Source organism: Tamandua tetradactyla, chromosome 13 (assembly GCF_023851605.1).
Source record: "Tamandua tetradactyla isolate mTamTet1 chromosome 13, mTamTet1.pri, whole genome shotgun sequence".
Taxonomy (NCBI): Eukaryota; Metazoa; Chordata; class Mammalia; order Pilosa; family Myrmecophagidae; genus Tamandua; species Tamandua tetradactyla.
Window position 1 is genome coordinate 16,607,474 of NC_135339.1, and position 19,820 is coordinate 16,627,293.

General features: G+C 55.3%; 1 protein-coding gene across 2 annotated transcripts in view; it reads right to left on the minus strand.

Annotated features, from left to right (window-relative positions):
- LOC143653617 (anthrax toxin receptor-like) overlaps positions 1–19,124 on the minus strand; it is a 28,384-nt gene extending 9,260 nt beyond the window's left edge. For both annotated transcript variants that reach the window (XM_077124761.1, XM_077124760.1), the window contains exons 1-14: positions 18,754–19,124; positions 17,013–17,084; positions 16,278–16,349; positions 14,253–14,334; positions 14,111–14,144; positions 12,986–13,065; positions 12,840–12,908; positions 12,434–12,514; positions 12,253–12,313; positions 8,490–8,588; positions 5,493–5,562; positions 5,082–5,160; positions 3,494–3,754; positions 2,316–2,345 (exon numbers count right to left, since the gene is read on the minus strand). In XM_077124761.1, coding sequence (XP_076980876.1) covers positions 2,316–2,345; positions 3,494–3,754; positions 5,082–5,160; positions 5,493–5,562; positions 8,490–8,588; positions 12,253–12,313; positions 12,434–12,514; positions 12,840–12,908; positions 12,986–13,065; positions 14,111–14,144; positions 14,253–14,334; positions 16,278–16,349; positions 17,013–17,084; positions 18,754–18,929 — 1,266 coding nt within the window. In that variant the 5' untranslated portion in view covers positions 18,930–19,124. The remainder of the gene's footprint in view (positions 1–2,315; positions 2,346–3,493; positions 3,755–5,081; positions 5,161–5,492; positions 5,563–8,489; positions 8,589–12,252; positions 12,314–12,433; positions 12,515–12,839; positions 12,909–12,985; positions 13,066–14,110; positions 14,145–14,252; positions 14,335–16,277; positions 16,350–17,012; positions 17,085–18,753) is intronic.
- Between the last annotated feature and the right edge of the window lie 696 nt (positions 19,125–19,820).

The window sequence follows — 19,820 nt, forward strand, 5'->3', positions numbered from 1 at the left end:
CTGCCATCTCCGGGGCACACGCCCAATCCCACCATGTGGTGGCAGCCAGGCTCTCCCCAAACCCCAAGGAATGTGCTTCACCCTCTCCAAGGCCTGAGGCGGCATGACTCTTCCACTGCAACGAGGTGGAAGGCCCATCCTCTGCCTTCGGGGCAAACTCATCCTCTCCAAGGGCTTGGGTGGGTCCCCTCTCCTGGCCCAGGGCTTCTTGACTTCAGACCCTGGCCTCCATGGTTTTGCCTCTGAAGTTATTTTCCCTCAATGTGTCCCTTCTTTGAACCCCCCAGTCCAGACTAGCAGCGGTTCTGTTTATACAAGTCCCACGGCACTCTCGTTGGATTTCTATGCAGTAGACTTGGACATAGGGAGTTTCCACAAATCTTTCCTGGATTACTCCGTGTTCCATCTTGGCTTTCTCTGAAATGGGTCTCACTATCTGGAAGCCCAGAATTTTCCAGAACATCAATTTCTGCTTTCTTAGTACCCAAGAGTTCAGTTCTCAGTTTATCTCTTTTGTGTCGCATTTCACTATAAGCTGTGAGGAGAAATTTCGACATTTAATTTGGAGATCTCTTCTGCTAAATATCCAAGTTCATAGCTTTTAAAATCTGCCTTCTAGCCAAAGCCACTAGTCAATTTTGCCAGATTATCTGCCATTTTAAAAAAGGATCACCTTCCTTCCAGTCTGCAATAGCACATGCCTCATTTCTGTCTAGAGCCTGCTCAGAAGTATCTTTAGAGTCCATCTTTCTACCAAGAGTCTCTTCAAAGCATTCTAGGTCTTCTCTCTCAAGCTTCTCACAACTCTTCCAGATTCTTTCCCTTACCATTTAAAAAGCCATTCCAACATGTTTGGTATTTGCAAACTGCAGCAGCACCCCACTCTCAGGTATCAAAATCTGTTCTAGTTTGCTAGCTGCTGGAATGCACTATACCAGAAACGAATGGTTTCTAAAAAGGGGAATTTAATCAGTTGCTAGTTTACAGTTCCAAGGCCAAGAAAATGTTCCAAATAAAAGAAGTCTATAGGACTGTCCAATCTAAGGCATCCAGGGAAAGATACCTTGGTTCGAGATGGCCGGTGAGGTTCAGGGTTTCCCTCTCAAGTCAGAAGGCACATGGAGAACACAGAGTTTCTCTCTAATCTGGAAGGGCACATGGCGAACACAGCATCATCTGCTAGCTTCTTCTCCTGGCTTCCTGTTTCATGAAGCTCCCCGGGAGGCGTTTTCCTTCTTCATCTCCAAAGGTTGCTGGCTTGTGGACCCTGCTTTTTGTGGCTATGTCCTTCTGCTTCATTCTCCAAAATGTTTCCTCTTTTATTGGACTTCAGAAACTTATCAAGCCCCACCCAAATGGGTGGAGACATGTCATCACCTAATCCACCTTAACAACCACTCTTGATTAAATCACATCTCCAGGGAGATGATCTGATTACAGTTTCAAACGTACAGTATTGAATAGGGATTATTCTGCCTCTTATGAAATGGCATTTTGATTAAAACATGGCTTTTCTAGGGGACATACATCCTTTCAAACCAGCACACATTCTAATCCTGGGGACAAGAAATTCCTGTTCAAACCAACCAGAGCCTGGTATTTGTCACAGCAGGCTTGGTAAACGTGTCCTGCGATGGGTCCATGCGTGGAAAGGAGACTCCCCTGCAGCCACCAGGCTCTGGCCTTTCAAAAGTCCAATTCCCAAGGTCCGCCCTGAGCAGCGAGGCCTGCTCACAGCAGAGTCCGCGTTCTACAGTCCCCTGCCCTGACCCTGGGTCCCGGGTCGGTGTCCTTCACAACCCCGTGCCAGCTAAGGTTTCCTCGCCTTCTTCAGGCCTGCAGGCCACAGGCTGACCTCCACCCAAACCCTCCACCCTGCCAGGAGACTGGGATTAAGACAAGGACACAGCAACAGTCAGGAGCTGGGTCCTTGTAACTTGAGTCTCCTTTTGCAGAAGCTCTCCTGGGTTCTCAGGAAGCACCATCCTGCCAGCCAGCCCCCAGATTCCCCCTTATCTCAGGAGGGATCACAGCAGACCCCGAGAGAGGCCTGCCCAAGCCACTTCCTCCATGGGATGCCCGACCAGGTTGTTGGGAGCCCATTTCTCGTTTTGTCACTAGAAATTCCTGACTCCCTTACCTGCCCAGGGCCCCTCCATACCCCTGGCACCTTCCTTTCTTATCTTGGTCTACAGAGAGAAATGGAAGTTTCTGGGGCAGGGAGTACAAACATCTCTACAAGCCACAGGAGCCACTCGTGGGGGCTCAGCACACATCAGACCTGCTCCCAAGAGGACATCAAAGCCAGGACTTACCTCAGGTGGTGGCGGTGGCTTCTTTTTGCACTAGAATGTAAAAAAGACAGAAGCTTGGCCTCAGCACCTCAGCGGGTCGGCTGGGACCCTGGTCTGGAGGCACAAGGCAGATCGTAGCGCTGACCATGGGGGAGTCCATGGGTGAGACCACGGATTAGGCCATGGGGCGGACCGTGGGTCAGAGCACAGTTTAGACCATGGGGCAGACCAGGGGTTCCACCACGGGCAGACACGGGTTAGATCTTGGGGTCGATCATAGGCTAGACCATGACTTAGACCTTGGGTTAACCCACGGGCAGACCACGGGTTAGAGCACGGGTTAACCCACGGGCAGACCACGCGTTAGAGCACGGGTTAACCCACGGGCAGACCACGCGTTAGAGCACGGGTTAACCCACGGGCAGACTATGGGTTAGATCATGGGCAAATCAGGGACAGCCCATGGTTTAAACAGTGGGGCAGGCCATGGGTTTTAGGGTTTAATCTTGGCTCATGATACTTGTGGGGCTGCAGCTGGCCAGGTTCTCTCCGAGCTTCAGTTTCTCCATTTGTCATGGTGACACATGCACCCCTGGAGGGCTGGGGGCAGACCAGGCAGGCTGAGGGGCTCCGTCCCTGACTGAGGCACATCACCCAGTAGGTTTATCATCAGCCCACACATCTTGTGGAGACAGAAGGACGCTGTCCCTGTCCATCCACCTAGAATTCCCTGCCCACCCTGAGACAGTCCCCTACCAGGCTTTCCCTCCTTGCTGCTCCACCTGAGCAGAGACTCACCTTCCTGTTCTCTGTGGGTCCCTGTCCCCTCCACATCACTGCTTTCTCCACTTTCTGCCCCCAGCTCTCAAGGAAGGGTCTGCCTAAGCTCCCTCACAGGCTTCTTTGCTCCTAACTCCAGGGGATCTCACCCCTGTCCCTTGCACCTGCTCTGCTTCACTCTGGGCACGTGTCACCCTCCTGGGCCCCAGACTGTGGGCACCGGGACGGGCCTGGCCAGCAGGCAGAGCATCCCCAGGAAAGCCCCAGAGCAGACAGGACAGGAGGCCCCAGAGCAGCTCGGGGCCCCAGGGGGCTCCCAGGGGGACGACAGAGCCTGAGCCTCAGTGGTGGCTCCCAGGACCACCTGGGAGCTGAGGGGACCTGCCTGCGGGCAGGGCTAGCTGGGGAGGGGCACTCACCCAGCTACACAGGCGCCAGAGGCATAGCAGCAGCAGCAGCAGGGCCAGCAGCCCCACCACACCGGCGAGCACGGGGACCACTGGGAATTTTTTGGTCTTGATCACACGCACAGTGACAGCATGGGTGGTTGTCTCTGTGGTTGTCTCAGTCTCTGTGGTGGTTTCGGGGGGAACCTCAGGTGGGACTTCCGGGGGAGCCTCTGTAGCCCTGGTGGTATGAATTCTTTTGGTGCTACGAACGGTGACGGGAGTGTCCTTTCCCTGCGGAAAGAGCCCAGTCACTGTCCAGACTCGCTGGGCAGAGAACGTGTGTGGCCGTGGGCTGGGCTGGGTTCCAGCCCCTGGCATTCCACCTGAAACAACCAATCTCCACTTCCCCTGCTCCTCAGCTGCCCACCTCCAAGGACCACACAGCGACCATGGACGCAGCCTCTGGCCCTGCTCCAAGCCCTGCCCAGAGCCCTGCCCAGATGCTCTGAAGGTCCTGTCCTCTAAGGTACACCTCGGCTGACAGTGGAGGAGGTGTGGAGGATGGTAAAAGGTACAGCTACATGGATGGGCAAGGCCACTGGAGGTCACTGGGAGGCCTGGCAGGGAGGGTGGAGGCACGAGACCTGAGCCCAGTCCCACGTCCTGTACACCCCCCTGCTCTACAGCCCTGGGCAAAGCTCCTGAGCGGCCCACTGAGCCTCACGCTCCACGCCCTTCCAGGGGAAATGGCCATGTCCCACGTCTGGAGGGCACGTGGGACATGGAGGGAAGGTTCAGAGAAACCAGACACTGGGCCAGGGTATGGGAGGACCTGGTACTGCCCACCGGGGAAGAGGGGAAGGGAACCACCCCCTCCAGAGACAGGCTGGCTGCAGGGAGAGCCCAGGAGCTTGGACCTCAGGGTGGCTCCTGCCCTTTAGCATGTGTGTGTCCAGGGCAGGCTGGGGGTGAACTGCTGGGTGGGGTGGGGTGCGATTTGATGACCTGTGAGTGGATGTGCAGGGATTGGCAAGGGAGGCGCGGGGATCTGTGTGTGAGACAGGGGAGTGTTGACAGTTCTCTGGGTCCGCAGGGCGGCAGCATCAGGCCCTTTCTTCTCTGCCCCTCCAGGCACCACTGCTCGGGCTTCACACTCACCCACCCAAGGTCTGCTGCCCTGGGTCCAGACGCCCACCCGACGTGAGCTCTGGACAGCTGGCCCCCAGCAGTATCCCCTTCATGCCAGGGCACCTCCCCGGGAGCCGAGCCCCAGTGCCTCCCCTCCGACCTGCTGAGCTCCCAGCCACCGCAGGAGAGAACCTTCCTGCAGGGTCAGGGACAGTGGGCAGAGGGGACAGCTGAGGCGCCCAGCACATCTGCACAACGGCAGCAGACATGGACCAGGCGGGCCCGGGAGGTGGGGGCTGTGCAGGCTTATAGGGGGGTGAGGGCGGGCCAGGGCAGGGCTACCAGTTCACGGCTCGGCACAGCCTGCTGGCCCTGGACCCCGACCTGGAGGGGACAGCCTTGGGGTCCTGCGGGGCCAGGGGCTGTCAGAGTCCTGGACCTCGGTTCTGGTGGAGGGCCGAGATGGCAGCTGCCCCACCCAGGCACTCACGCACTGTTTTCCAGTGATTTTGAGGTTGTTGCTGAAGAAGGAAATGCCGTTGTTGAGGCTCACTTCAACCGCGATGGACCTGAGCACAGAGAGGGCAGAGGGTGACAAGCAGGTCTCGCCCTGGGCTCCCGCCTTGGCCCACAGCCCTCCTAGGTGTGCTGGCTTTGCCAATAAGGCCTCTGGGGCTGGTGGAGAGGGGAAACTAAGGCAGGCACCCTTTCACCTCCTGATGTCCTCAGGAGAGGTCAGCCACACGGATCCCTGACCACCTCCAGGGACCATCCAGCAGGGCAGGGATGGAGGGTGCCCTGGGTGCCCGGCCGAGGGTATCCATATGCAGGACCCCTAAAGATCACCCACCCTGCCCACCTGGTCTCCTGCTCATGAGGGTCCCCAGACTGGGGCACTTACTCTCCAGGTTCCTCCAGATCTACTCCAGGGCAAGTTATGACTTTCTCTTCCACAGAGATGGCTGTTTCATCTAAAAGGGAAATCACATGGGGAGCAAGTCAGTACACACACCAGTCCTTCCATCCCTCACCTTCCGCCTGCCCTCGGCAAGCAGAGCTGATGCTGACAAATGCATGCCAGCGTGAAAAGTGCTATGACAAGTGAAAACAGGGAGGACAGAGAAAGGAGGTGAAGGGACAGCTACTTAGAACGGATAGCCTGGCCTTCCTTTTACAGGTACAATTTATCATGTAGAGAAGTTAGGATTTTTGCATGTGAATTGATATAGTATGTGGGATTTGCTTCAAATAACCTGCAGCAGGGATGTCAATGACAGCAGCTCAGCATGGCTGACAATTACTGGAAGCAGGTGAGGGGTGCTTCAAGCTCCATAGACGAGTCTCACAACTTTTGTACGTTGTTGAAGTGTCTATTAAAAATCAGGGCTCTCTGAGGGGGCAATGCCTGCTCTAGGCCTAAAAAGGTGAAGAAACCAGCAGGGAGAGATCAAAGGCAGGACAGTTCCAGGCTGTGGGAGTGGCATGTGCCAAGGTCCTGAGATCCTAAGTGGTTGTGCTTGTGCAGGAAGGGAGGAAGCAAGCATGGATGGGAAGTTTGGGTCTTATTCCCAGGACAGCGAGTCTGTTTGGGGCTGACAGATTCTGGATGTGGCCTGGATATAAAGGCAGCAGGACTTCGGTGGCTGGATGTGGGGCAGAAGCAAAGAGGAATCGGGGCACATCCAGGTTTGTGACCAGAGGACTGAGAAGACGGCGGTGCCCTTTCCTGTGAGGGGGAAGCATGAGACAGGAAGGGATTTTGGGTGGCTGGGTTTGGCTTTTGCTTTCAATTTCTTTGTGGGTTTGGGAGTTGAGACACATGAGGCTCTGAACAGTCCCATAACTTGTGGGGTGGAACCTGCTGGGCCCACAACCCACACCTGTTCATGAGCCCCTGAACTGGGATAAAGGGACAAGCACAAAGCTGCTTTCCTGCGCAGATGTGGCTCCCAGCTCTCTGCTCCCGTCCCCTGCTTCCCTGGCAGCTGGGACGACTGGTCTCAGAGGCCACAGAGTTCTGCCCTCCAGGATTCCAGAGGCCGTTGGGTGCCCAGGCCCCCCAAGGCTGGAGGAGCAACAACCTCTGCTTCCCAGAGCCCGGGCCCACTGCTCCGCCCTAGGCATGAGGGTGAGCTGACGCTGTCCACCTGTCTGTCTGCAGAGGGAGGCCAGGTCTCCCATTGCCGTGCAACCCACAAAGGATGAGAGCAGAACAGATGGGAGCCGCGCTGCCCGCTGCAGCAGAAGGGCCCGTTTGCAGGTCGGGCCACCCCTCCACAGGTGCTCTCAGGGGACATTGTCCCCAAGGAGAGGGAATGTAAAGGGGTTCTCTTAAAATGGATTTTTAAAAAAGCTTGTTTAAAAATGCTCACTGATTTCGGTGGGGGTGGTGTCCAGGTGTTACTTCCTGGGCATTTAACCTTTAAATCACAGACCAGAAGTGAAATAGAATTCTCCAGTTATAACCCCGAACCCTTCATGTTTTATAGTCTCCTTTTAACTTTAGGGGTGTCTTTTAGGAACTAAAAAGTCTCTTTGGGGATATTTTTGTGGGACACAACAATTTCTTTAATTCTAGTTCAGTTTCCTTTTCTTCTGTCAAAGTTGACAAAAATACTTGAGCAACAATCCCCCGGCCACCAGGGATCAGGATGCATTTCCGGGGCAGTTGGGGGGCTCTACCTGCCCCCGGACCTGGCTTCTCAGTTAATAGAAGCCACCCTCCTTATCCGCAGTGCCCAGGGCCACGTCCAGCTTGGCCGACACTGGCCAGGAGCCCTTGGACAGACCCCTCCATCCCCGGCCCTGTTTCCTGACCCACACACAGCAGTCCCCAGGGGGCGGCTGTGAGGTTTCTAGAGACAGTGTCTCCAGCACTGAGCCTCACCGCCGTGGGGAGTCCTCCGATTGGTTCTGGTCAGTATTAATGGGGCGCTAGTTCCCCAGGCCACTCTGAGAAAGTGCAGGGGAAGGGGAAGGTCAGTCCCTGAGGCCGTCACTCACGCTGCAGTGTGGAGGGCCAGCGGTGCTCCCAGACAGCAGCAGAGATGCCCAGAAGTGCTAGGAGAGGGGAGCTGTTCTGGGTTGACAGATGGCCGCATTGAACAGAAAGCTCTCACGGGAGCAAAGGAGCCAGCTGGGGAGGTGAGGAGGGGGCAGGACGCCTACCCGTCCCCGGGCTCAGTATAAGCCCACCCCTACCTCAGCTCAGAGGCGCCTCCTGCCTGGACCTTTAGCCTCCTCTAACCCTTCACCATCCACGGGGCCTGCCTGACGCCTGAGGACTTCCAACTCACAGGTTTCCCCTTAAATTTTCACACAATTATTAAGAGCTTGTGTGCACCTCGTGATCCACATACATGATCTTGCTTAGTTAGTGCAACAACCCCCAGGCCCATTTTACAGGCAAGAAAACAGAGGCTCAGAAGGGAAGGCTCAATGGGATCTGAGCCTCTGATTCTGAAGCCCAGGCCTGGCAGGGTCTCCTTCCCTCAATTCAGGACAAACAGACCTTTCCCAGACCTGCCACTAACCAGGCAAGGCACAGAGCCCCGGGCTGGCTGCCGACGATTCCCACCAGCCAGCGCGCTGCACATCTGTCCTCAGCTCTCGGGGACGACGCCCGGTGAGGGCAGCCCAGCCCCTGCACCCACCTCGGCCGACAGCTCAGCCCTGCTCCCACACGCCCACTGGAGTTTGCAGGCTCCCCACTTTACAGATGAGGTGAGGGGCGGCCAGTCCCCCCAGCCTGGCCTGTCCCCCACTTGCCGTGTTGCTTCCAACTGCACTGCACCTACAGCGAGTGTTCGGCAAGGGCTGGGAAGACGTGGCTGCCTCAGAAGCAACGCAGCCCTGCGTGGGGTGGTTCGAGATTCAGAGGCATCGAAGTTGGACTTACCTGAAAAGCTGTTGTCACTGAACTTGAACCGGCAAATAACCAATTTCTTGTCCTGTGCATTCAGGAAGCCACTTCCTCTAAGCACCACTTGGTATTCCTCTGCAAGGACAAGGCACAGGCTTGTGAGGAGGACCCGGGCTGTGCTTCGTCTGGCCTGGCCGTTCAGGGTGGGGCATCCCCAGAGGATGTTCAAGGGGCTCAGGAAGGAAGCAGCTGTGTGGGAACCACCCCTGTGCGTCCTGGCTGAGAGGGGGCTGGGCTGGCCTCGTGTTGGGGAGAGGGGGTCCCTGAAACATGCCTGGCTTGGCCCCTCACTAGGGGCAGGCTCAGCCAGGGGTTTCTGGCCCTGAAATCTCACAGGGGTCCCTATAGCCTGAGGGTATAGCAGTGGGCTCAGCCAGGCCTTGGCTTACAGGTGAGAAAGGAGCTGACCGAGCATGCCCCAGGCACCTGTCACATGTCTGAGCTGGGCACCCCGGCCTGGAGGCCCGTGGGACTTCTGATCACTTAGGCGGCTATTCCTTCTCTCTGTGCTTTTGGTGCCCAGTGCAGCCTGGAGGCACCCTGCACGCCGATCAGGAAAATCCGTCATGGAAGGGGCGGCTCTGTCTTAGCTGTGGCTCCAGAACTGGGATGACATGTCAGCCCTTGTCTCCTCCTGGCCCACCAGGCCCCAGTCGGCCCACGCTGGGGCTCAGTGGACACTTCCTTGACCCAGTGTGGGAAGGACTAAGACGCTGAGGGCTTGCTCAGGGCAGAGCCCCTGGCCAGGTGACTTGGTGGGGGGGGGGGGGCTCCTGGGCTTTTCAACCCCGAGGCAAACATTACAGCAGACACGGCGGGGGGGGGGGGGGGGCAGTTGGTCCCTCAGGGAGTTCTCTGGTGTTCCAGGCTGGTCTGTCCACCTGAACCCCATTCCTTCCCCAGCGCTACCTCCTGACCCAGGCCAGGTAATTCCAGCCCCAGCACTTGTGGGTTCCCAGGGAAGAGAACTGAGGGGCATTTCCTCTAAGAACTGGCCTGACTTTGGATCTGACAGTTCCAGTTCCTCCTGCCTCCCACCCTCCTGCCTCTCCCTTCCATCCATCCGGGGCAGAGGTTGTAAATTCAAGGTTTTAAAGGACAGAGGCATTCTTGGTCCTTGGGCCAAAACTGGCCTGCCTACCTGTTCCCTTAGCTTTGAAATCTTCTCAAAATACAGGGGCCCAACTCTAACAATTTGGACATTTAATCTAATAATCCTGATTTCTGGATTTTGTGGGAAAAAGAAACATCCAGCCCCAGCAGTTTTCATTTCTGCATGTTGACCGTTGATGAGAGAAGAGGCTGCTGTACGGGTAGATGCTGCACTGCAGGGCCCACCTTCACCCCCAGACTCCCACCTGGATAGCCAGTCTTCTTTGGCTTGGCCACCAGGCCCGTTCCCTTTGCTCGCAGGAGCACTTGCTGGCAGTGACCCTGCCTGGGTGGCTCTTGAGCGTGCGGGAGCAAGGGGAATCTCCAGGGTCTGCTGGCCTGTGCTGAGTCCCACATGCAGGCTCCAGGGACAGGCTGCATGTCGCTCGGCAGTGGTGGTCTTGGCCATCAAGGGACTGAAGGCTCGAAGCTTCTTCTGGATGGGGCTTTCTGGTGGGATCTCAGCCTCCTCCGTTCTCAGCCTCCCTCAAGGGCCCCTTCTGCCCCACCCCACAGCTGGATGCAGGCTCAGTTTTTGCCTTGGCGGGATCATTAAACCTGTCCCCCCACCCACCCACCCCACACAGGATGCTTTTTGACAGCTGACCCAACCCAAACTGAAAAGGATGCCCCTCTATCTCCTGGAAGAGTCACTTCCCATTTACATCTTCAAAGTATTTATTGCAAAATAAAGTATTTTGCAAGGCAGAACTCAAATTTAACAAAGCATGATGTAACTAGATGGAACCAGAGAAGGGAAAGCTTAGCTCCTTGCTTGCAGACAAATCAGGCTCTAGATGAGGCGAGTCCCTTTGCCACAAACAAAAAGCCAAGAGGAACCCTGAATCGGCAAACCTCTACCCAACCAAGGGCTGTACTTACATGTTCATCCAAAAGAACATTTCCTACTTGCTGAGCATCTCCCATGCACTGATCTTTTAAAAAACAGTTTCCCCCAAACCTCCCACCAACTCCGTGAGCTAGGCATCAGTATCCCAATTTATTGTAGAGGGAAACTGAGACTAAGAGAGAGTGAGTGGCTTTCCGATGGAGCAAGAGGAGATACTCTAGAGTTCTGCTTTCCCACAGGCTCTCTGAACAACTAGCAAGAACGGGCAAAGCCATCTTCTTCAGAGCTCAAGAAAACAACTGTTAGCAGTTGCAGTAGATGGGAGTGCATCAAATCAAGGAAAGAGCAACTTAAAAACAGTCAGAAAAGGTGCTGGCCCCCTTGCTAATCCCTCCCTACCCCTTTCCTGGCTCAGACCTGTGCTCTTAGGGTAGTTCTCTGTCACACAGTCACCCCTATGTGCATACCGGGGTGCACACATGCACAGGCCAACATATCAGGTGGCAGCAGGAAGGACTGAATCAGGACACAACTCTCTGGCTCACTGTCCCAGAATTTGCCTTGCATGCAGAAGCAGCTTGTGTAGGAAAGAATCAAATGTCAGCAGCCTGGGGCAAAGGATTACCACCTTCAAGGAACAAATTCTTGCTCCCAGGACTGGAAAGACTATTTGAGAGAGAAAAGAGGGAGAGTTCAGATCCCTATAAATGGAGGTATTCCTAAGGCCACAAGCATTCACTCAGGAGAATACACACGCTAAGAAAAGTCACGAGAGGACCCTGTGCATTCTTCCTGGGCTATTCTTTAGGTTCATGTTTAAGAGGGCAACACCGACCAACACAGAGCCAATCTGCAAGGCTATGAAAGGTGTATTCTGCATTTCTTTGCTTTTGTTAGCTTCTGACATTCAAGGAAATCTTAAGCACATCACTGGCACTATAAAAACTTAAGGGGGGCAGGCCACAGTCAGAATTCTCAGCTGCCATACCAAGACCTGGGTTCAGTTCCCAGTGCCTGCCCAGGCAAAAAAAATAAAACCAAAAGAAAAAACCTAAGGGACAGTTCAGAGACTAAATTCCAGAGGTAACAAATTAAAACATTAAAATTTACAAAAGATTACAAGGCATACAAGGAAACAAGATACAACGGCTCATCTAAAGAAATAAAATTAAATATCAGAAAGCACCAACAAAGAAGACTAGATGATGAACATACTAGATAGACGTTTAAAAATGGTCGAAGAGCTATAGGAAAACATGGACAAAAGAATTGAAAGACACCTGGAAAACAATATATAAAAAAAAGAGAGTTTTGGTTAATAGAAATTATAAAAGGGAGCCAAATATTGGCTAGAAGTCTACAATAAAGTTGAAACTAAAAATTCTTGACAACCGGGAGTGGCTGGGTGGAGAATGGCATCAAGAATGAGCCTCAGAAGTTCCTGGCTCGTCACAGGCTACCAGGACCACAGGGCTGCACAGGGCTGCACAGGGCAGGACAAAACCAGTCTCAGACAGGACAGAGAATGCTCAGAATCCACCTCAAGCCCCTCCAGCGGGCACTCAGCACACATGCCGTGGGCGGGTCCCAAACCTGACAGGTGCAGACTTGAGAAGACAAGCTGCCTGGGTCCCCTGGGGGAGGCTCTGACACTGGCCACATGTGATGGAGGCAAAATGCCACGAAGCTGCTATAGGGTGTGGGGACAGGGAGCCCAGGTGAATCCTCAGCTCTTACCTCCCACACAAGCAGTGATAGGGTCCACAGATTTCAATTCAATGCAGCTCCTTTCTGCAAGCTGGAATATAGAGTAGGGCAGGGGGGGCAGGGGGAGTGAACAATGGAGACATATTTCAGAAGCCCCTCCTTCCTTGGAGCTTCTCACACCCCCCCCCCCCAATATCCAGCACCCACTCACCCTGTCAGTGATGCTTGTCAGGGCATTGAATCCCCCAGTCACTCCAAAAGCATGGTCCTTGCTGTCTGCAAATCCTTCCAGCTACAAGGGAGAGGAGGTGGCTTGGACTCACAGCCAGGGGACTGAAGGGGCTCACACAGGAGACAGTCTCTGGCTACCATGTCCGGGGCCCAGGGAGTGCCACACTCGAAGACTAGATCCTTCTGTCTGCCAGCAGAACCCCCTTAAGGGGCACCAAACCCCTGCACCTTCATTTGGCCAAGCCCCTGTTACCACGCTCTGCAGTGGGCATGGGTGGCTCCAAATAATGTGGGCTGCAATATCATCCCGGGAACCCCTGGGAAAGCAGCCTCTGATACCTTCCCCAGGCCCAAGGGTGGTCCCTGGGTTACCTGTTCTGACTTACCTGTGACTGTTCGTAATCTTTTACGCCCACGCCATAAACAGTGGCCCCCATCGACCGAGCCTTTTGAGCCTAAGAGAGAGAAGAATTTAAGTATAATGCACCAAAACGTGTGCAGGAAAACGCACATAACCATGGACTGAACTTACTTCAAACTTGGTTTCTTCATACGGTTTTGGCTCTAGTGTTCCATCCGTAAAAGCAATAATCATACTGGAAACCTTCTTACCTGTGGGACAAGTGAGGATTGGCTGTGTTGAGAAAGGCACCAGGGGTGCATCAGGTAGCCACAGGCTTCCAGGGCCATGGAGATGCCCAGGCCAGTACATGGCCCAGTGCCCTGACACCAAGTGTTCATGGGCAAGGCGTGGGCAGCTCCCTGGGAGACACAAGCACCACATCCAACTGCAGGCTTTGCAGCAGACCCCGGAGTGAGAAGACCCTCAGCCCAGGGCCCACTTTGCAGACAAGGAGACTGAGCCTCTTTAGGGCCCCTCCTCGCTGGCTGCCCACATCCTCCCCATAAACAGATGGTACAGCCTGTGCCAGGACGGGACACTGAGTCCATACATGTGACAGGTGTAAGACTCCAGAGCAGCAGCCAGACTCTCCTGTGGAAGGTGTGCTGCAGGGCTCATGGCAAGGGGACACCAGGGCCAGGCAGGACCTGGGGGGGTCCCCACCAGTGTCCTGGGGCTCAAGACACCTGGCCAATTGAGAAAGGACCACATGCCCAGTTCAAGGCCTCAGCAAATGCTGGTGCAACTCCCCTTACCAAGGTTGAATCCCTAAGCCTAAGTGGAAGTCTGTCCTAGTCTGAGGACAGCTTCTCACATGGTCAGGGATGAAGTCACAGGGTAAAACGACAAGGAGCCAAAAGCTAAAAGTATAGCTCAGAGGAGAATGTGCTCAGGAAAGGGTGAAAATCTGTAAACAGAAACCTAAGTCTGCTCAAGGTGCCCTTGGTTGCTTCCTTCGCTTTTCATGCAGTCGAACTGCAGTCACCAGAGGGACATGGCCTCACGTGGAAGCATCTCGAACTTATCAAGACAAAGAACTACAGGCAGATCTCGTTCTGTTTTCATAAATCACTAGATGCAGCATTTCCTTATTCTCATTGTACAGATGAGGAATCTGTGGCTCCAAGAGTGAAGGAACTTTCTCCAACTCAGCTAGAATTTGGTTGTGGTGAGACTGGAACCCAGAGCTCGCTGATGCCCCAGCCTGGCTTTGTCCTCTACACCTGAGAACACCGCAGTCCACAGGTGGCTTACCTTCCCCGATCTCTTTTTCAATCTGCTCATTTGCCTGCAATGAAATGAAAAAACATTGGGAGAACGCAGGTTAGATGATCCAAGGAATACTCTAAGAACTTTATCAATCTGGAAACATTCTCCAAGCTCTAGCAGTGTGTACCTTTTTAAACCCTTCCTGCATGAATGTAGATCCCTCAGGTATGATAGTTTGAAGGTCTTTAAGGCCACGTTCAATTTTTTTTCTGAAACAAAATAGAGAAGAGGGGGTTGAGTTGGGGGGTGCTGCTAACCAATCGTGCTGCATGGATGAGCAAGGATGTGGGGCGTCTGACCCCCAGGCAGGGAAGCACCATGGGGGGCAGCTCTGCTGTTCCCATAGGCCGGGACTGGTTTGCTGGGGGCTCATTCATGTCCCATGGCTCCCAGTCTCCAGCACCCAGGGACCTACCCAGGGCCCAGCCTCTGATGTCCACAGTCCAAGTGGGGAACATTCCCAGCATGGGGAGCTGTAAGTCAGGACTCAGGGTGGATCAGTTTCCACCAAAGTCCTCAGGGTCCTCAGGGCAGCACCCGCCCCTCCCGTGGGGGTGGTTTGGGAAAGTGCCCCCTGCTTGTCTGCTGTCCCCCCCCCCATGGCCACAGTCTCCTGGGGTGGGCTCATTCCCACTGGCTGCTTCCCCTTGAGTCAACACTAAAGGAAGGAGAGGCTGTTCCTAATCAGAGTGCCAGGGCTCCTAGGGTTCATGTGCTCCTCAGAGAAAAAGGCCAGAGGCTGGGAGGAGTCAGCCCCACAAGGTGTCTGTGCAACCCTGTCAGGTGCCATTAGAGCAGATGCGCAGGTCGGGGCAGGCAGGGCTGGTGCTGGGGACCGGGAGGGTTGCAGTCAGGCTAATCTGACATGATGTGGTGGAGCTGACCCAGTAAGGCTGGCCTCAGGCTAGAGGCAGAGGGTCTGCTGCAGTGGGGTGAGTGCTCAGGGGCTCAGGCCCAGTTGAGGAGGTGAGGGAGCCTTGGATCCAGATCCCTTTAGGGGGCTGCCCTGCAGGCAGGTCTGCAAACCCCTGCCTCCGTGGGCAAGGCTTCTCCTTGTGAAGACACTTTCATCCTGAGAAACCCTCTTCCTGGTTCCCCCCCTACCGACAGCTTCGCAGCCCCTCTGCACTCTGGCCTCCTGCCTGCAAGGCAGCCTGCTTTGAGGACCCTGGTCCTCAGCCAACTGTAGCCCGTCAGCATCACCTTGGAATGCACCACCCCAGCCCAGCCCAGGCCATGGGTTCTCAACGGACCATGCAGGGGGCCCTCCTGCCTCTCCTCTAAGGCTCCATGGGCCCCCTTTGGAGGACCCCGCCAGGCAGGTCCCACTCCTGCCCCTCTGTGCCTCCCTCCTCAGCTCCTGGGCAGTGGGACACGTTTGGGAATCCTAGGTTGAGCCCAGCTCTGATGGAAATCCCATGGGCCCTCCTTGGGCTGGCTGCCGGAGGACTCAGAGTGCCATGGCGCTGCATCCTGCCATGTACACTGCATCTTTTCCACTCCCCTGTACCCCACCCCTCATTCCTGTCGTGCCTCCCCAACAACTCCACTGCCCAAGGAGACCAAGGAGGTCACTGCCAGCCTCCCAGCCCTGCTCCCTGAAGCCTCCCTGCCTGGGAAGAAGCAGTAGCCTCCCCATGTCACAGGCCAGCTCCTCCTCCTGACACCCATGCCCTCTCCTGTCTCCTCCCTCTCTACCCCCTGCCAGCGTCCTTCCCATGGACCTTTTCCCACCTCAAACCCACTTGGGTCCTCTCTCCCAAACCCAAATGACGCCCACGTGCACCCCACCTGGCTTTCTCCCAGCCCCGATACCTCAGCGCATTCTAGCTTTTCTGGGAGGCACATGCCTGGCGGGCTGTCCACATGCCTGGCTTTACTGCACCCCCTTCTCCCTGTTGGACGCCCACAGCCTCCCCTGCAGGCCGAGCTTCTCTCCAGGGTGCTGAAGCGCTCTCCGCATCCAGAACCCAGGAGCCCCCTCCAGTCGAGGTGTTCTCCCCTCTCTTTTGGGTGTCCCCACTCTGGATTGGGCTCCAGGCCCTTGTGTCCCTGAGTACCCTGAAACCTTTCATGGATCTCTGCAAGCCCCATTCCCCCTGCTTCTGCACAGGCCTCCAGATCTGCCTTGAAAAGGTGGGATGGCACTTACCTGTCTGATGTGAGCGGCATGAGAGTGAAGCCGTCGGTTGAATATAGAATAAACGACATCCGCAGCTTCGGGCTGGGGACGAAGCACCCACTCGTGAGAAGTCATTCACACAGATGGAAATGTCACCAGCAAACAGCCAGGCCGGGGCACAGGCCAAATACCTCCTGCCCACCCCCATCTCTTCCATTTGGGACTCGATCCCAACCAGGTAATGCCCACACCTTTAGTGAAGGATTTCAAGAGCTTTCACTCAAGACAGGGTACCAGGATGACAATCTGCTCCATCCATAAACCCCAACACCCCAAAATACATGCATGCACCCATACCTGTCACCTCTTACAGTGACATCAAGACCTGCCCTCTTGTCCCTCAGGCCGCAGCATATCTCCCTTCTACTGTGATATATTTCATAGCTTCCTCCCTCCGTTCCTCCCCCTCCTCCCACCTCAATCTAATTATTCTCCCTTTGGGGAGTGGGTCAGAGACATCCCTCTCCTTCATTGCCCTGCCCAGTCTTTAATAAGCTCTTCCCAACCCCCAGGTGCTCCACCCCTCAGTGACCACAATGGACTGTTCAGTGGGATCCGTTCTCCACTCCTCTTCAGTGCCCTGGGCTCAGGAAACCCGCTCGAGGGACTTGCAGGTCCCCCAAGTCTAAAAAGGCTGTGCAGTCTGCCAGGCAGAGGACAGGTACCCCACAGCACTGAGAAGCCCACATCATGGGGAAGCCGTACTTCTTGAACTTATTTACTAGGTCCTCCACGAAATTATAAACGTCCATCCAGTTGTTGTTGATGCTGCCCGATCTGAAAAAAGAAAACATGGGCCAGGGAGATGAGGCACATGGGTCCAGCTCTCCTCCTCTTCCATCCTCTTCTCCAACAAGCCCCTCCCCTTCCCAGCACAGCCTTGGAGTGCAGCAGCCCTCAGGCACCAGGGTGCATGGCCCTGGCCAAGGGTTTTCATCATGGTGGACAGTGGAGCTGGAGTGGCCCTCTGACCCGTTTGCCCAGGTAGGACGAGCCCCTGGACTTGGGACTTCCGGGGCTGAAACCAAGACAGTCCCAGGCAGACCAGGAGAGGTGGTTCCTAGGTGGGAGCTGTTTAGAAAAGGAATCAGTGGGGGTGTATTCCGGGGCAAATTCCCAGTGGATTCAGAGGAGCTGCCCTCTCATGGGTCTACCTCTCCTTTGTAATGACCATTCCCAGCTGTCGGCTCCTCTCTGGCCCTTTAAAGGTGTCTGTGATGGAGTGAGGGCAGGAGCTCTTCTGCATCACTCCCACCCTAAGTCCTTTGTAAGCTACAGCCCAGCTCTGCAGGTTACCCAGGTCTAATGTGGAAGTGCCTCTGCTGGACTCTTGCCTTCATGGGCTTCAGACACTGCCCAACCGGACCCCTTAGGTAGGATATCTACTGGGAGTCTGTTTCTGATCTGCCAAGCCTTCCTCACTGCACTCCCAAGTTATGCCTTCTCCCTCCTAGTTCTAGGACCACCCCATGATTCCAGCATTACTCTCATTTAACACATGAAATAACTGAGGATAAGGCAGGTTTGCCACAATTTCTAGAGCTAGCATGGATGTGAACCTACCTCCAACTGCAAGCCCCTGCTCTACTCATTGCCAGAGGTGCAAACACCCTGAGTGACGCCCCAGCACCTGAAGTTTGCTGGCAGCAATGCACTAGCCTCTGGAAACATATCTACAGTACAGATTTTACACTCAGCAGCCCCCAAGCTAATGTGCAAGGCCACTCCTTTTCCTAACTAATGCTGACACTATTCACTCCCCTCTCATTACTCCTCTTCTCTCTTTTTGCACCCTTCCCCTCAGTGCGCCCTGAGTGGGTGCGCGGTGGGGGCGGAGCGTGTGTCGGTAGCGAGCTACCAGGCAGTTGGCTGCGGGTGCCCCGAAACTGCTCGCTATTGAGACCTGCTCGGCCCTCACCGCGCACCTGCTCACCACAGTATGGTGGTCCCCCAAAAGTTAAATATAGACATGCCATATCACCCATCAATTCAACTCCTAACTACAGAATCCAAAAAAGTGAAAACAGGGACTCCGCCAGATACCTTTATATTATCCACAGCAGCATTATTTTTCTAGCGCCAAAAGGTGGAAACAAGCGTCTAATAAAATATGAATTCAACCCAATCACCCGACTTGATGGTGAGGCCAGAAGTCCTCCAGAAACAATATGATGGTTTTTGTTCCCCTCCGTAGAAGAAGCATCTGGAGAAAAGCCTAGTGCATTCTTTCTGCCTCAGGAAACAAGGAGTTGGCGGGGCACCTCTGATGTGCCTGAACCTGGGACTACCCGTGAACCCCCAGGAGACAAAGGGGCTCTCTGGGTCCCCAGGCCAGGATGGGAGGGCCTCAGGGCTCCACCTGCAGAGCTCAGTCTTGCTCAGCCTGTCCCCGACGCGCACCGCTCCCTCCCCCGGGTCCCTGCTCCAGATGCCACTGGCTACTTACATGTCCAGAATAAAATAGAGATCGAAAACTGAATTACATGTTTGCTCCTCAGCTGCCTTTAAACCGCTCCTGCCTCTGCTGAAAAGACCCTGGGGTCTGCCCTCAGCGCCAGGCAGCTGCAGTGGCAGGAGCAGCAGCAGCAGCCAGAAGGGCGCCGGGAGGACACAGCTCCCCATCTTCCCTCCCTTTCTGGCTGCCCCGTAAATGGGATCCTGGGGCTGGGCTCTGCCGCGGCCCAGGACCTAAATGTATCCCTATATATAGATAACTATATATAGATAAACAAAAGCACACGACCACCTCCTCGCTACCAAAACACACTCCGCCCTGACCGCACACCCGCTCAGCGCACACACAGGGGGAAACTGCTGGCTCGGGGCACCCGCAACTGACTCCTGGTAGTGCCCCGCCCTGACCTCGCCCGGAGACCTTTATTACAACGGCCATCAAGGTTGACAGGAGGCTTTGTGACCTGCAGCTCTGCGTACAGCACCCCAGGGCCAACAGGTAAGGTCAGTGGTCCCAGAGGGCCAGAACAGGGGAGTGAAGCAGGAGGAGGAGGAGGGCCTCAGGGGAAGGGGGGAGGGTGTGCCGAGGGGGAGGGGCAGGTGTGGAGGGCACAGGAGAACCCTCCAGAAACCTGCAGTAGGAGGGAACCCAATGAGCCCAAGGGTCTTTCCACCCCCAACCCATTTCAGTCTTTCCCTCACTCCCTCCCCACCGCCAACACCCTCCCTACCTTCCCCAGGCCCTGCGGGCACCATGACCATTTCCCTGGACCCACACCCTCCTCTGACTCTGCTGGAACTCAGACATCCACACAGTCCCTCAGGCTGCACTCTGGGCGCTGCGTGCCCAAGCAGCACATCCCCCTGCCCCTGCCCTTTGCAGGACTCTTCTTGGGGAGAGTGTGTGCACAGTGTGACACCCTCAGAAAGGGGGCCCTCGGTCACAGCACCCAACAGGGTCCCCTTCTTGTGTTCCTCCTGCAGCCTCCAACCACCCCTGCCTGATGAGAAATTCCATAAGAGGCAAGTCCCTGGAGGCTCAGCTGTGACTTACCTAAG